The sequence below is a fragment of the Pongo abelii genome, chromosome X, assembly GCF_028885655.2.
Source record: "Pongo abelii isolate AG06213 chromosome X, NHGRI_mPonAbe1-v2.0_pri, whole genome shotgun sequence".
Lineage (NCBI taxonomy): Eukaryota > Metazoa > Chordata > Mammalia > Primates > Hominidae > Pongo > Pongo abelii.
This window is the reverse complement of record NC_072008.2, coordinates 126,788,537-126,805,572: the sequence shown is the minus strand read 5'-3', so window position 1 is coordinate 126,805,572 and position 17,036 is coordinate 126,788,537. Positions and strand designations below refer to the sequence as shown.

The window sequence follows — 17,036 nt, the reverse complement described above, 5'->3', positions numbered from 1 at the left end:
ATATCTTAGACATCCACTGTGTATTCACCACTAGTTACCATATATAGCCTTGCTATCATCTAAAGTATTTCTCAAGTCTGGGAAAAGCACAGTCAGTGTAGCAACTGCAGAAAAACAGAAATCAAGGCGCAGGTCCTACCCTAAGGCTTAAGGTCTCACAAAGAAATATTTATTCTTTTCTCGGAACATATGGAACAAATGAACTGTCTGGAGAAAAAAAAATGTTTTCCAGTCTTTGTTTCTTAAAAGGAATACTGAGGTAGGGGAACAAGCCTCGCCTGGTGTTATCACAAGGCCAGGACAGAAAAAAATACATATTTCTTCCTATACAGTTATGAAACCATAATTGAATAGAACATATCTTTTCCAAAAAATGGAGCTAAGGTAACCATGAAATAACTTATCCAAAATAAGTAAATGTCAGGAACAAGACACTGAGCTACCAAGGGGGTGGAAAACCAGGAAAGTTAAGAGTAAGTTTAAGGTGAAAAGGCAAGAAGTAGTCTGGACTAATTTCAGAGAAAGGGTCATCACTAGTAGCTATTTGTTTTTTTTTTTTTTAATAGCTGGGATAGAATTACATAGATAGGACAGAGTCATGAAAGGGCTTGGGACAAGATGGACAAAAACAAGTGCTACACAAATGTCTGTATCAAAGCTCTTGAGCCTTCTGGTGTCACCTTTTGCCTTAAATACAAATCCTCTGGGATGGTAAACACTCTTCGGTATTTCCAGGCTATCCTAGGGTGAAGATTTGTGTGCAGATTCGCATTACTCTACTCAACTATTATTATTCCTCCTCCTAGCATCTCATATCCCTATGCCTCAGGGCTGGGGCTTCAGTTGGTCTCTGAGCACAATGTAACACTACTGGGATACACAGACTCTTCTTTCTTGCACAGAGTACCTCTGGCACAAAGTTGTTACATGTGGAAGGGTGGTTTTGCCCTTTTCTGTCAAATCTCTCATTCCAGATCTTGTCCTGAGAACCTCACCCTTTTCATGAGCAACAGCAAAAAAGACCCATCAAGGTATTTATATAAACAAAATTACTTTCTTTACACAATGAGCAACACAAAGAACTAGTACAAGTTTTGCAACTGCAGCCTTTCTTTAATTTGCTAATTAACAATTTGAGCAGGGCTCCCTGTCCCGCCAAAAGCTCCGCAAGCAGAAAGTGGGCAACTCAAAAAATGTACTGTCTCCCCTAGACAGAACATATGAGAATAGCCTTGGGGACTTTTCATCTTCCTGTTATGTGGGGGACAAGAATTCTCTGCCCTTCATATCCTCTCCAACCCTAGGACTGTCTTTACACATGTGACCACAGCCTTCTTTCCTCCTATTGCTTTGCAGAGAGATGACTGTGTCAGACACAAAGTTGGAGGTGAGGGCTAATGTGGCCATTGAGATTTCTTAAGTTGCAAGTGACAAAAAACCTGCTCAAAATGCAACTTCATTGGTTCACGTAAAAGGTAAAGTCTAAATTTTATTTTAGGAATGATTAGAGCTATGGGTTCAAATTATGTCATGAGGGCTTGATCTCAGTCTATATCTCTGATCATTGCTTATCTTCTCATTGTCTCTATTCTCAGGCAGATCTCCCCTGGGATTGCCAAGATGGCTACAAGCAGCTGCAAGTTACTACCTGTCATCAGCATTCCTACCAGAAACAGCACACTTTTATGCCCAGTAGATCAAGAAAAGTCCAAAAATTGAGACTCTAGCTATTTTGGCCTGGCTTGGGTCATGTATCTATCACTAAACCAATTAGTCACTGAGGCCATGAGAATGAGATGCTATGATTGATTGTTACTGGTTCACAAATCCTCCCCTGGGGCTGTTCTGCTGTTATCAGAAGAAGAAGGGATAGATACTGAGCAGTCAAAAAATTGTAAGATATATAATAAAAGGAGAATGAAAAGAGGATTAATAATCTCAGGCTTTTGAAGTCACTACATCTTGTTCAATGCAGAAATGCTTTATTCTGCAACCCAAATAGGTAGACTCCCAGCAATCTCTCTAAAATTACAACGACAAGGTTTTCTATAACTCGTGGTGCTCCCTTTTATTTGAAATTATAAAATCCTTTCTTATGTTGAGCCAATATGCTCCCTCATGACACATCCACACATTGGTCACAGTGCCATCAGGAACAAACAAAGCAAACTTAATTTTTCCACATATCAGACCTTAAAATTTTCAAAGATAATTATCACATGTGTCCAGAAGTCTTTATTCCTTAAAATATATCTGGTTCCTTCACTTTTTGGCTCATCTCACATGTTTTCCAGACTCATCAGTAAATTAAAAATTATACAGCACTTTACATTTGATAAAGTTAATTATTTATTTTCAATCCTCAAAATCCTGTTAGATATTGATATTATTACCCCCATTGTACAGATAAGGAAGCTGTGTCTCAAAGAGACTAATTGTCTAAGGTCATATAAGTGCTAAACAGCAGGGGCAAAACTTGAATTAAAGTCCTCTGATTTCAAATTTCACTTGCTCTATGAAACAGTGAAATCTGGAAATCCTACTCTGGATGAGTCTCCGGTTTTCTACGTCCTGCTTAAAGTACGGTTCCCAGAAGCTAATACAGTATTCTAACATGTGACTTACTTAATTTTCCCAAAAGTGTTCTTAGTATGTTCTACTTCCCAGGTAGTATGCATTTCAAAGGAGTCGTCAATGCCTTAGCTGAATGTTTTCCACATTGTGATTTGTGGAGATGCTTCAGCCAGAGAAGCTCTGTTTTCATCTGTTTTCTACATTGAGTTTCCATACAAGATTTCATTTGACAAATCAAACCATTTATCTGGTTAAAAATAAGTTTTAAAAGTACTGCCTAGACCAAAGGAATGATTAACAATTGATGTTTCTTATGCTAGGAAAGACCAATAGAAAATATATTTCAGGATCTTTCTATGCCCCTTAAATCCCAGATTTCTTCCCTTTTCTCATTGGTCTGTTGCTGCTTCAGCATGCCTGGTTACTCACTCTTTATGGGGTATGACTGTGACACCGAGCAAGCAACTCGGAGATGAGTCCATTTACAGAGCAAACACGGTCCTTACTGAAATCTCTCATTGAAATCTCCCAATTTCTCAGAGAAGTTGATTGTGCTAAAACCTGAGTGAATAAACCAGTGTTTAACTAATGATGTCTTTATGCTTGTACACTACTTTTTCAGGACATATACTTCTGTTTACTGACTTTTTTTTTTTTTTTGAGATGGAGTTCCGCCTCCTGGGTTTAAGCAATTCTCTGCCTCAGCCTCCTGAGTAGCTGGGATTACAGGCGCCCACCACCATGCCCAGCTAGTTTTTGTGTGTGTGTGTGTATTTTTAGTAGAGACGAGGTTTCACCATCTTGACCAGATTGATCTTGAACTCCTGACGTAGTGATCCACCCACCTTGGCCTCCCAAAGTGCTGGGATTACAGGCATGAGCCACTGTGCCCGGCCTGTTCACTGATTATTTCTATATGAAAAAAGTCCCTACCTATCCAGCTTTGAGAATTGCTGTGTTACTTCCTCACTTTGGGCTTCAAACTGTTTTTTCCTGGTTTCCTTTTTTTTTTTTTAAAGAAAAAAATACCATTTACTTTTCTATTCCAGTGATGAATAATTTATATGATTTGCTCTTAAAACTCTGGCCAGCCAGGCATGGTGGCCCACGCCTGTAATCCCAGCACTTTGGGAGGCCGAGGCAGGTGAATCATGAGGTCAGGAGTTCGAGACCAGCCTGACCAACATGGTGAAACCCTGTCTCTACTAAAAATACAAAAATTAGCCGGGCGTGGTGGCGTGCGCCTGCAATCCCAGCTACTCAGGAGGCTGAGGCAGGAGAATCGCTTGAACCCGGGAGGCGGAGGTTGCAGTGAGCCGAGATGGCGCCATTGCACTCCAGCCTAGGTGACAGAGCAAGACTACGTCTCAAAAAAAAAAAAAAAAAAAAAAAACAACTCTGCCCAAGGTGGAGACCAAAAGGTAGTTGAGGTAGTTGTTACCAAGCTAGGAGGGAGGTCCAGTTTCAGGAGAAGAACTAGAACAAACTTCTTGAAAGCTCTAACCATGATCTGCACCCTTCACTGCTTGTATACTAAAAAAAGAACAAAACAGTGGGAGAAATAAAGCAAAGAACGCCCGAGAAGAAGAGCAGAAGAAAGTGGGGTTCTAAGGGATAATAAACATGAAATCCAGCACTCAGACCAATTTATAATGTAAAACATATTTATATTGACAAAGCACTATAACCAAAGGTTTACACACATGAATGAGCATATGTAACAAATTGGGACATTTTTCTCAAATATGCCAAGATTTATGAAGTCTGGCAACAATCCCTTTGCTTTTTCTTATAACAACAGCTGCTAATTCCCTCTGTGGCTTCTAACTGCCCAATTTTGTGAAAGTTGGATCAGTTTAAATTTAGAAGACACTCTATTCCAAGAAATAAAGTTCAAAAATGGAGTCATCTTTAAGTTAAATATGTTCAGGCCACAATGTTGTCTTTCTGCTTCTGTTTCTTCTGCATTTCCTTCAGAAATGGAGAAGTACCAGTTCACTCTAGGTTTTAGCACCAGCTTTGAAATAAGTTGCTGTCTGAACTACAGCAAGCTACTCCTCCCTTCTCTCAGTCTTCTCCTGTGTAAAATAGGTAAATAAAACTAGATAATTTGCAAAGGTCAAACCAATGCTCCCATTATTTGTTCTATTCTTTTTTTTTTTTTAAATGTAGACTTTTAATAACCGCTTTTATCACCAGGTTAAGCCATGCAGTTACAAAGTAGTTAGAAATTTCTGAAGGGTGTTATAGTTTAAAAAAAAAAAAAAGCTGATTCTTACACATATATTATCTAGCACTTCATGGGGACACTATTGTTCAAAAGGCCCTGGCCAAATAACTCCCAAATGAAACACTCAACCCAAGGTTGGTTTCAGCCCACTGTTAGTGAAGCTGGGTGCAGAATGCAAAGCCTCTAAAAGGAGAGGATACAAAGTCAGGTGAATAGGGGCCATTGGCAATGCTCAGAGCCAGCCAGACTCCAAACAGGGAGCCCAAGTGGTTTTTTTTCTGGGACACTCTACTTGAATTGTTGTTTAATTAGTCAACCATAGATCTTCAAAAGAGAACAATTAGTTAACATGATAAAAAGATTACTGCATTCTTTGGACTATGTGTCATAATTATAACAAGCAAATTCTGACAGTTTTAACAAAAATAGCCTCCACCGTTTTGCAGGTATGAAGATAACTTAATTATCCACAGGGCTTTTAATGTTTGCTGGACAACAATACATGAATGATAAGCTATAAATGAAACTGTTTTATGATATAAAAATACCGGTTTTTTTCATTTATTATTTGTATAGGCATTCACTGAGTCAAGGTTAGGCTTGTCAAGTGATTAAAGGCAATTTTATTACAGCAGCATGTACTTATTCTATTCTAAAAGAATATTCATAAACAGAAGCAGCTTTTATATTCGTTTGCAACCTGCAAAATTGAGTTATTTTGCTGATATAAAATACTAAGAACTCACTTGAGGACCATGCCACCTTCTGAAAAGGCCACACACTTTCTTCTTAAATGTGTTAAAGTTACAGCGTGTCCCAGACTCATCCAGAGCAAAATAAGTAAGCAACTGACTGCTCTTGACTGTCCCTTCCCCAGCACTAGCACTGATTGTGCTGGGAAAAGCCACAGAGCAAGGCTGCACAGCCAGATGGAGGAGGCTTTTTATTTAAAGGCAAAATACCAAAATGGCTCTCTGGTGTAGGTGATTTCTACTTTCACACTCAGCTTGTATATTAATTTCTTTCTCCTTAACGGGCTGATTTGGATTGACTTGTTGAGAATGGTATCCATTATTAATGAGTCAGGAGAGAAAGGGATTTCTGTGGTTACATGTAAACTTGTGATAGGTCTGCAGAAGTTACACGTGAAGAGGATAGTGAGGAAGTCAGCCATGATCCATCTATGTGAAGGTCACACCAGCTTCACTGTACACTTTGAAGACTTTCTCAATGGCATTGACATAGGCAGCTGTTCTCAGGTCCAATCCCAGGTTATACTTCATGGCTGTGTGCATAATTTGCCTGGCAGAACGCTCCATTGTGTATGCCAAAGCAGAGTGCACGATGTCTTTCTCAGATGCACCCGATATACTGTCTCGGAACTCTGCCGTGGGTACAATGGGAATAGTTCCACCATGCTTTCCAAATTTTCTTTCTAAACTCTCTTGAACAGACATGAGCAAGTGGTAGTTAGAATCCCTTTCATATTTGAAGGTCAAACGGCCATAGCTGACATGATTTAGATTCTTCAGCCACTCAAAGTAAGATACTGTCACTCCTCCAGCATTCAAGTAGACATCTGGAATAACCAAAATGTTTCTCTCCAGGAAGATCTTGTCAGCTTCTGGAGTTGTTGGCCCATTGGCACCTTCAGCAATGATCTTGGCTTTGACTCTGGGTGCATTGGATTTGGTCAACTGCTTCTCAGTGGCAGCTGGGATCAGTATGTCACAGTCGGCCTCCAAGATGCTTCCTTCATAGGGCTTTGCCTTGGGGAAGCCCAGAATGGACCCATGTTGCAATCTGAAGTCTTCCAGTTCCTTTGGGTCAATACCATCTGGATTCCATATACTCCCATCAGACTCACCAACAGCAACACATTTAGCACCAAAACGATGTAAATATCTCATAGAGTGTAGGCCCACATTACCAAATCCCTGAACAACAAACGTTTTATCTCCAAACCCTGGTGTCATTCCTACATTGCTCATGTAAGAAGCTTCATTGATGAAGTTTTCAATCCCATGGAAGACACCACGGCCAGTAGCAGAGATGCGTCCATGGATTCCCCCTTGGCTGATGGGTTTACCAGTAACACAGGCGTGTGCATTAATATCATAGTGCCCTATGGTGCTGGCATAGGTATCAGCAATCCAGGACATCTCCCGCTCACCTGTGTTCATGTCTGGAGCAGGCACATCAATGCCAGGACCAATAAAGCCCTTCTTTGCTAGCTCCATGGTGAACCTCCTTGTGATCTTTTCCAATTCATTTTCAGTATAGTTCTTGGGATTGATCTTAACACCAGCTTTAGCACCCCCAAACGGCACATCAACCACTGCACACTTGTATGTCATCAGAGAAGCCAAAGCTTTTACTTCATCTACACTCACATCAGTGCTGTAACGGATACCTCCCTTGCAGGGCGTGCGGTGCTGGCTGTGCTGGGCCCGGTAGCCTTCGATGACCTCCCAGGAGCCGTCGTCGCGCCGGATGGGGAAGGAGAGACTCAGCACATGGTTGCAGGGCTTGATGATCCGCAGGATGCCGCGCACCCGGTTCCGCTTCTGCTCCTCGCTCTCCTGGGTCCTTAGGTCCTTCACCAACTTGTCCTCCACGATGCTGGCGCCGCGATCGAAGAAGCCCTCCACCATCTTGAAGAAGTTGGGGTCGTCCTCGCGGTCGGCCACCAACTCGCTGTAGTGGCGCCGGGAGGCCAATGCGAGCCCCGGCTGCGAGGCGGCGGCGGGCTGTCCGCGGGCCCGGCCCAGCAACGCGGCCGAGTGGTTGGCCGCGGAGCCCAGGGCAGCGGGCCCGGCCCGGGACAGCAGCAGCGCTTTGCCCAGGTAGCGGTACATCGCGGCAGGCGGAGGGAAGGTGCGTGATGGTCGCGGAACAGGTGCGCTTTCTCAGACTCCCCGCGACTAGGAAGGAAGGGTCCGGCGCGGGTTGCCCTTTTAAGCCGCAGCTTCCTGCCTGCCCGGCTGTCCCCTCCCCTCGGGCGCCACCTAACGGGGAGGACGGACTTTGGGGGCAGGGCGCCGCCCAGGGCGCCGGACCTCCGCCTCCGGAGGTCCAGGGCGCTGGACCGCGGCGGCCTCGCCGGGCCTGGCTGGCCTGTTTGTTCTATACTTCTAATGTTTAATAATTACCTAGAGCTTTGGATATATGCAATTCTGCAAAATAAATCAAAAGAAGTCAGAAGGCAATTTTATTTCCTAATAGATCCTTAGTTAGAATTTAACTTAAAAGCCATTTTTAACAAATGTAAACAATATCTCCCCTCCTCTCCATCAAAGTCTGACTGAGACAAATGAAAAGATTTTTTAGAAGAATAAGACTATATCAAGACAAAAAAAAAAAAGCTAAGAAAGGGTACCATCAACAATCTTTACAGAACTTCTGGAAAGTAAAAAGCAAATGGTACTGGCCTGGGGAATAACCAAAGAAAATGAAACCTCAGCCCCGGATGGCAAAGGTAAGTGCAATTCTTCCAAAGAGAGCCCTGAGTGAAATTTTAAACAGGAGTGAACAAAACAAAAAGCAGAGATTGGGCCCTAGAGTACTCATGACCTTATTTCATTTAATAAGTTGCATCCACAAGAACTGGACCAGGGGGATCCTGCGCCCTCTCAGATAAAAAACAGCAATTGGCAATGGCAGCTTTTGCCCCTTGGACAATGGTTCTCAAACTTGAGTATGCAACAGAATCACCTGAAGCACTTATTAAAACACAGATTTCTGAGATTCACTTGGAAAATTCCTTATTTAGCAGTCATGGAATGATTCACCTAACAACATGAAAGCATCCTAGAAGCTTTGAGTTAAACTATTAAATTATTTGCAAGAAAAACAACAGTGCTGCCAAAACATACAACATAATGCATGTTAAAAATCACAGGATGTCTTATTATGAAGAACAAGGCAAAGATGCCTACTTTTGCCATTTTTATTCAACATAGTATTAGAAGTTCTAGTCAGAGGAATTAGGCAAGGAAGAAAAAAAAAACAGAAAAAAAGTAAAATTACCTCTGTTCACATATGGCATGACCTTATGTGTAGCAAACTCCAAATATTACACAGATAGAGAGAGAGAGAGGGAGACAAACACACACACAGAGGTAATATACAAATTCAACGAAGTTTCTGAATACAAAATAAACACGAAAATATCAGCTACATTCCTATATGCTATGAATTAAATATCTAAAAAGAGAACTAATAAAACAATTCAATTTACAATACTATCAAGAAGAGTAAAGTACTTAGGAATAAATTTAACCAGTGAGGCAAAAGACTTGTACATTGCAAAATACAAAACATTGCTGAAAGAAATTGGAGGCATAAGTAATGAGAAGACATTCCATGTTCATGAATTAGAAAACTTACAATTATTAAAATGGATAATACTTCACAAAAGTGATCTATAGATTTAAAGCAATCCCAATCAGGATCCCAATGATGTTTTTGGTATAAATAAAAAAGTCTATTCTTTTTTTTTTTTTTTTTAATCTATATAGTGTTTATTTTATTTATAAAAAGATATTAAGCAGGTATGACAAAATGTTACCAAGAGTTAGTACTAACTCTTCCATGGGTATATGGAAGTTTGTTATATCATTCTTTATGCTTTCCAATATTTAAAAGTTTTTTTCCAAAGAATTTTTTTTTTTTTTAATTGGTTGATAATTCTTTTTTTTTTTTTCTTTTATTATTATTATTATTATACTTTAGGTTTTATGGTACATGTGCGCAATGTGCAGGTAAGTTACATATGTATACATGTGCCATGCTGGTGCACTGCACCCACCAACTCGTCATCTAGCATTAGGTATATCTCCCAATGCTATCCCTCCCCCCTCCCCCCACCCCACAACAGTCCCCAGAGTGTGATGTTCCCCTTCCTGTGTCCATGTGTTCTCATTGTTCAATTCCCACCTATGAGTGAGAATATGCGGTGTTTGGTTTTTTGTTCTTGCGATAGTTTACTGAGAATGATGATTTCCAATTTCATCCATGTCCCTACAAAGGACGTGAACTCATCATTTTTTATGGCTGCATAGTATTCCATGGTGTATATGTGCCACATTTTCTTAATCCAGTCTATCATTGTTGGACATTTGGGTTGGTTCCAAGTCTTTGCTATTGTGAATAATGCGGCAATAAACATACGTGTGCATGTGTCTTTATAGCAGCATGATTTATAGTCTTTTGGGTATATACCCAGTAACGGGATGGCTGGGTCAAATGGAATTTCTAGTTCTAGATCCCTGAGGAATCGCCACACTGATTTCCAGAAGGGTTGAACTAGTTTACAGTCCCACCAACAGTGTAAAAGTGTTCCTATTTCTCCACATCCTCTCCAGCACCTGTTGTTTCCTGACTTTTTAATGATTGCCATTCTAACTGGTGTGAGATGGCATCTCATTGTGGTTTTGATTTGCATTTCTCTGATGGCCAGTGATGATGAGCACTTTTTCATGTGTTTTTCGGCTGCATAAATGTCTTCTTTTGAGAAGTGTCTGTTCATGTCCTTCGCCCACTTTTTGATGGGGTTGTTTGTTTGTTTCTTGTAAATTTGTTGGAGTTCATTGTAGATTCTGGATATTAGCCCTTTGTCAGATGAGTAGGTTGCGAAAATTTTCTCCCATTTTGTAGGTTGCCTGTTCACTCTGATGGTAGTTTCTTTTGCTGTGCAGAAGCTCTTGAGTTTAATTAGATCCCATTTGTCAATTTTGGCTTTTGTTGCCATTGCTTTTGGTGTTTTAGACATGAAGTCCTTGCCCATGCCTATGTCCTGAATGGTAATGCCTAGGTTTTCTTCTAGGGTTTTTATGGTTTTAGGTCTAACATTTAAGTCTTTAATCCATCATGATTATCTCAATAGATGCAGAAAAGGCCTTTGACAAAATTCAACAACCCTTCATGCTAAAAACTCTCAATCAATTAGGAATTGATGGGACGTATCTCAAAATAATAAGAGCTATTTATGACAAACCCACAGCCAATATCATACTGAATGGGCAAAAACTGGAAGCATTCCCTTTGAAAACTGGCACAAGACAGGGATGCCCTCTCTCACCACTTCTATTCAACATAGTGTTGGAAGTTCTGGCCAGGGCAATTAGGCAGGAGAAGGAAATCAAGGGTATTCAATTAGGAAAAGAGGAAGTCAAATTGTCCCTGTTTGCAGATGACATGATAGTATATCTAGAAAACCCCATTGTCTCAGCCCAAAATCTCCTTAAGCTGATAAGCAACTTCAGCAAAGTCTCAGGATACAAAATCAATGTGCAAAAATCACAAGCATTCTTATACATCAATAACAGACAAACAGAGAGCCAAATCATGAGTGAACTCCCATTCACAATTGCTTCAAAGAGAATCAAATACCTAGGAATCCAACTTACAAGGGATGTGAAAGACCTCTTCAAGGAGAACTACAAACCACTGCTCAAGGAAATAAAAGAGGATACAAACAAATGGAAGAACATTCCATGCTCATGGGTAGGAAGAATCAATATCATGAAAATGGCCATCCTTCCCAAGGTAATTTACAGATTCAATGCCATCCCCATCAAGCTACCAATGACTTTCTTCACAGAATTGGAAAAAACTACTTTAAAGTTCATATGGAACCAAAAAAGAGCCCGCATCGCCAAGTCAATCCTAAGCCAAAAGAACAAAGCTGGAGGCATCACACTACCTGACTTCAAACTATACTACAAGGCTACAGTAACCAAAACAGCATGGTACAGGTACCAAAACAGAGATATAGATCAATGGAACAGAACAGAGCCGTCAGAAATAATGCCACATATCTACAAGTATCTGATCTTTGACAAACCTGAGAAAAACAAGAAATGGGGAAAGGATTCCCTATTTAATAATTGGTGCTGGGAAAACTGGCTAGCCATATGTAGAAAGCTGAAACTGGATCCCTTCCTTACACCTTATATAAAAAAGTCTATTCTAAAATATATATGGAATTTCAAGGGGCTCAGAGTACTCAAAATAATTTTGAAAAAGAACAATGTTGGATGATTCAAATTTCCTGATTTCAAAACTTACAACAAACCTGAAGTAATCAAAACAGCGTGGTACCAGCATAAGGACAGACATAAACAAATGAAATAGAATAGCCCAAAAATAAACATTAAACATATAATCAGTTAAATTTTTTAAAACTTTTATTTATGTTCAGGGGTACACATGTAGGTTTGTTATATAGGTAAACTCATGACAAGGAAATTTGTTGTACAGATTTTTTAGTCACCCAGGTACTAAGCCTAGTCCAATTGTTATGTTTTCTGATCTTCTTCCTCCCACCCTCCTCCCTCTGGTAGGTCCCAATGTCTGTTGCTCCCCTCTTTGTGTCCATGAGTTCTCATCATTTAGCACCCACTTATAAGTGAGAACATGCAGTATTTGGTTTTCTGTTCCTGCATAAATATGCTAAGGATAGTGGCCTGCAGCTCCATCCATGTTCCTGCAAATAACAGAGTCTCATTCTTTTTTATGGCTGCATAGTATTCCGTGGTGTATATGTATCACATTTTCTTTGGACAATCTGTCATTGATGAGCATTTAGGTTGACTCCATGTCTTTGCTATTCTGAATAGTGCTGCAATGAACATTCGTGTGCATGTGTTTTTTTTTTTTAATTTCAATAGGTTTTGGGGGAACGGGTGGTGTTTGGTTACATGAATAAGTTACTTAGTCATGATTTCTGAGATTTTGGTTCACCCATCACCTGAGCAGTGCACCCTGTTCCCAACATGTAGTCTTTTATTCCTTGCTACCACCCACCCGTTCCCCCAAGTCCCCAAAGTCCAGTGTATCATTCTTATGCCTTTGCATCCTCATAGCTTAGATCCCAATTATGAGTGAGAACATACAATGTTTGGCTTTCCATTCCCGAGTTATGTCACTTAGAATAATAGTTTCCAGTTCCATCCAGGTTGCTGCGAATGCCACTATTTCATTCCTTTGTATGGCTAAGTAATATTCTATGGGATATATATATATCACATTTTCTTTATCCACTCATTGATTGATGGGCATTTGGGCTGGTTCCATATTTTTGCAATTCTTTGAACTGTACAATACGATAATTGTGACATAACCTATCAAAACCTCTGGGATACAGCAAAAGCTGTGCTAAGAGGAAAGTTCATAGCACTAAATACCTACATCAAAAAGTCTTAAAGTGCACAAACAGACAATCCAAGGTCACACCTCACGGAACTGGAGAAAGAAGAACAATCCAAACCCAAACTTAGCAGAAGAAAAGATCTAATAAAAATCAGAGAAGAACAAATGAAATTGAAACAAACAAAAAATACAAACGATAAATGAAACAAAAAGCCTGTTCTTTGTAAAGATAAATAAAATTGACAGATCATTAGTGAGATAACCAAGAAAAGAAGAGAGAAGATCCAAATAAGCTCAATTAGAAATAAAACAGGAGATTACAACTGATACCACAGAAATAAAAAAGATCATTTAAGGCTACTATGAACACCTTTATGAGCATAAACTAGAAAACCTAGAAAAGATGGATGAATTCCTGGAAATATACAACCCTCCTAGATTAAACTAGCAAGATACAGAATCTCTGAACAGATCAGTAACAAGCAGCAAAATTGAAATGGTAATCAAAAAATTGCCAACAAAAAAAGGGGACCTGAGGACAGGCCTACTCAGCCTGATTCCACCTACTAGTGCTGAACATGCCATCAGGTGGTCTGGGAATTGCCCTGCCCCATAAACTACCATTAACACCAGAGCACTCTTCCCAGGGTCCTGGGAATGAGCCCACCCAACCTGATGCTACTACCACAGCAGGCATCCACTCACACATGCCACATGCAGGCCTGGGTACTAGCCCACCCAGCCCATTGCAGTCACTGCCAACACTAGTGAGGACCAATTGCAAGGCAGAGGATTGTCCTGCCACTGTTACTGCCATCACCATGCCACGCCCACTGCCAAGAGGCCTGAGGATATGGTCACTCACCCAGCCCACTTCTGCCACTGCCAACACCTGAGCAAGCTACCTGGAGCCCCAGGAATCAGCCCACCTGGACCAACTAATGCCAATGCCAGCTTATGCCACCCAGAGGCCCAGTGACAGGCATGCTCAGCCTGATGTTTTCACCAATAAAGCCTGAGGACTGGCCAACCTGGTATACCTGTGACCACGAAAATGTCACAGCCTGCACTAGCAGCTGCACCCTATGCCACTGAGAAAATCACAGGCACCACTGACACTGCTTACAGCCAAAAAAATCATATGGAGACTGCAATACTGCACATACACAGAATCAAAGCACTACCCAACCAATATCATAAATACATCTTCAGGAAAAAGTTCTTCCCTACAAAAGCAAATTCAAAAATTGGAAGAAGCAACTGTTACACCAGAAGCACAGACATCAGTGAATTAGCACAAGAAATATGGAAAAGCAAGGGAAAATGACACTTCCAAAGGAATATAATAATTCACCAGCAACAGATCCAATCAGAAAGAAATTAACAAAATGCTGAATAAATAATGGAAAATACAGATTTTTAAGAAGCTCAGTAAGACACACGAGAACTCCGAGGAACTATACAAAAAAAATCAGAAAAACAACTTAGGATATAAATGAGAAATTTACCAGACAGATATCACTTTAAAAAGCAGCAAATAAATTCTAGAAGAATTTATGGAATGAAATACAAAATACATTTGAAAGCATAAATAATAGGCTAAATCAAGCAAAAGAAAGAATTTCAGAACTTGAAGACTGTGCTTTTGAAATAAACCAGTCAGACAAAAATAAAGAAAAAAGAATAAAAAGAATGAGCAAAGCCCATGTGAAATATGGGACACCATACAGCAACCAAATATTTTGGATTTTTAGTGTCCCAGAAAACAGAAAGAAAATAAAAGGGATAGAAAACCTATTTAATAAAATAATAGCTGAAAACATCCTAAGTCTAAAAAGAGATTTAGACATGCAGATACAGGAAGCTCAGAGATCTTCAAATAGATATAATTCAACAGGTCTTGTCTTTTTTCCCCAAAATGAATGACTAGGGACATTGGATGCCAATTCTCCTCAGAAAGATCAAAGTTACTGGTGAATGCATGTTCCAAATAGAAAACTGTGGGAAGAGAGCCAGGACCTGTCAAAAACTCCTAGAGGAAGAAGCTGGAGTGCAGAAAGAGAAAGCAGCAAGAGTCGGACAGAGATTGACCCCCAAGGAACTCAGATCCCTGCAGAACGCGTAGGTAGGAGTGTTTCTCTGCTTCCCCCACCCCTGTAACAATCTGCTGACTGCCAAACCATTGGAGAGCCCCTCTGCCCTTATGGCCCTGGGCAATACTGTTGGTGGTGATTTGGGAGCTTCCTAGGGACAGAGAACTGAAAGGTCATCTCATGCAGGCATGATTGCATGCTGCTCAGACACAAACTGAGACAGTGGGTGCCATACCAGTTGTAGCTGTGGTGCGCCACTGCCCTGCCCAAGGGATCTCTGCCTTGAGTCACCACACCACCAGTTTCCCTGCAAACATACCCCACAACCCACTCTGATTTTGGCAAACACGGGAGACTGGTGGGTCACCAGGGAATTATATAGGACTCCTAGAGATCTAACCCTCAGCGTGGGCCACCTCTAACGGAGGGGGTAGTGCAGCCTGCCACAGAATTCTTTCTTGGGATAAAGAATACACAGGCACAGCACCAATTTCTGAAGGGAGTAGCACCGGTAGCCAGGAATGGATGCAAAGTGTCGGTCATCTCTTACCCTACTCCATCCACTGTTGCGGACACAGCAGTTTCTCCCCTGCTGGGGGCCAGCACACATTCAACTGGAGAAAGCACTCTTTTTAAAAAATATTTTGATCTTTTTTAAAAAATGTTTTGGGATACATGTGCAGAATGTGCAGGTTTGTTACATAGGTATACATGTGCCATGTTGGTTTGCTGCATGTATCAACCCATCATCTAGGTTTCAAGATCCACATGCATTAGATACTTGTACTTATGCTCTCCCTCACTTTGCCCCCCACCCCGCAACAGGCCCCAGTGTGTGATATTTCCCTCCCTGTGTCCATGTGTTAACATTGTTCAACTCTCACTTATGAGTGAGAACATGCGGTGTTTGGTTTTCTGTTCCTGTGTTAGTTTGCTGAGAATGATGGTTTCCAGCTTCATCCATATCACTGCAAAGGACATGAACTCATTCTTTTTTATGGCTCCATAGTATTCCATGGTGTATATGTGCCACATTTTCTTTATCCAGTCTATCATTGATGGGCATTTGGGTTGGTTCCAAGTGTTTGCTATTGTAAATAGTGGTCCAATAAACATACATGTGCATGTGTCTTTATAGCAGAATGATTTATAATCCTTTGGGTATATACCCAGTAATGGGATTGCTGGGTCAAATGATATTTCTGGTTCTAGATCCTTGAGGAATCGCCACACTGTCTTCCACAATGGTTGAAATAATTTACACTCCCACCAACAGTGTAGAAGCATTCCTATTTCTCCACAGACTTGCCAGTATCTGTTGTTTCCTGACTTTTTAATGATCGCCATTCTAACTGGCGTTAGATAGCATCTCATTATGGTTTTGATTTGTATTTCTCTAATGACCAGTGATGAGCTTTTTTTCATATGTTTCTTGGCCAAATAAATGTCTTCTTTTGAGAAATGTCTGCTCATATCCTTCACCCACTTTTTGATGGGGTTGTTTTTTTTCTTGTAAATTTGTTTAACTTCCTTGTAGATTCTGGATATTAGACATTTGTCAGATGGATAAAATTTCAGACGCAAAAAAATTTCTTCCATTCTGTAAGTTGCCTATTCACTCTGATGATAGTTTCTTTAGCTGTGCAGAAGCTCTTTAGTTTAATTAGATCTCATTTGTCAATTTTGGCTTTTGTTGCAATTGCTTTTGGTGTTTTAGTTATGAAGTCTTCGCCCATGCCTATGTCCTTAATGGTACTGCCTAGGTTTTCTTCTAGGGTTTTCATGGTTTTAGGTTTTAGGTTTAAGTCTTTAACCTATCTTGAGTTAATTTTTGTATAAGATGTAAGGAAGGGGTCTAGTTTCTGTTTTCTGCATATGGCTAGCCAGTTTTCCCAGCACCATTTGATAAATAGGGAATCCTTTCCCCATTGCTTGTTTTTGTCAGGTTTGTCGAAGATCAGATGGTTGTAGATGTATGGCGTTAT

At 40.5% G+C, this 17,036-nt stretch overlaps 1 protein-coding gene across 1 annotated transcript; it reads right to left on the bottom strand.

Annotated features, from left to right (window-relative positions):
- Positions 1-4,220: 4,220 nt before the first annotated feature.
- On the bottom strand, positions 4,221-7,797 carry GLUD2 (glutamate dehydrogenase 2). The gene has a single exon (XM_002832069.5). The coding sequence runs from the start codon at positions 7,660-7,662 to the stop codon at positions 5,986-5,988; it is 1,677 nt and encodes a 558-aa protein (XP_002832115.1). The 5' UTR covers positions 7,663-7,797; the 3' UTR covers positions 4,221-5,985.
- Between the last annotated feature and the right edge of the window lie 9,239 nt (positions 7,798-17,036).

Excerpts from the sequence above, each read along its gene's own strand:
- GLUD2 (XM_002832069.5), bottom strand. The coding sequence starts at position 7,662 with ATGTACCGCTACCTGGGCAAAGCGCTGCTGCTGTCCCGGGCCGGGCCC.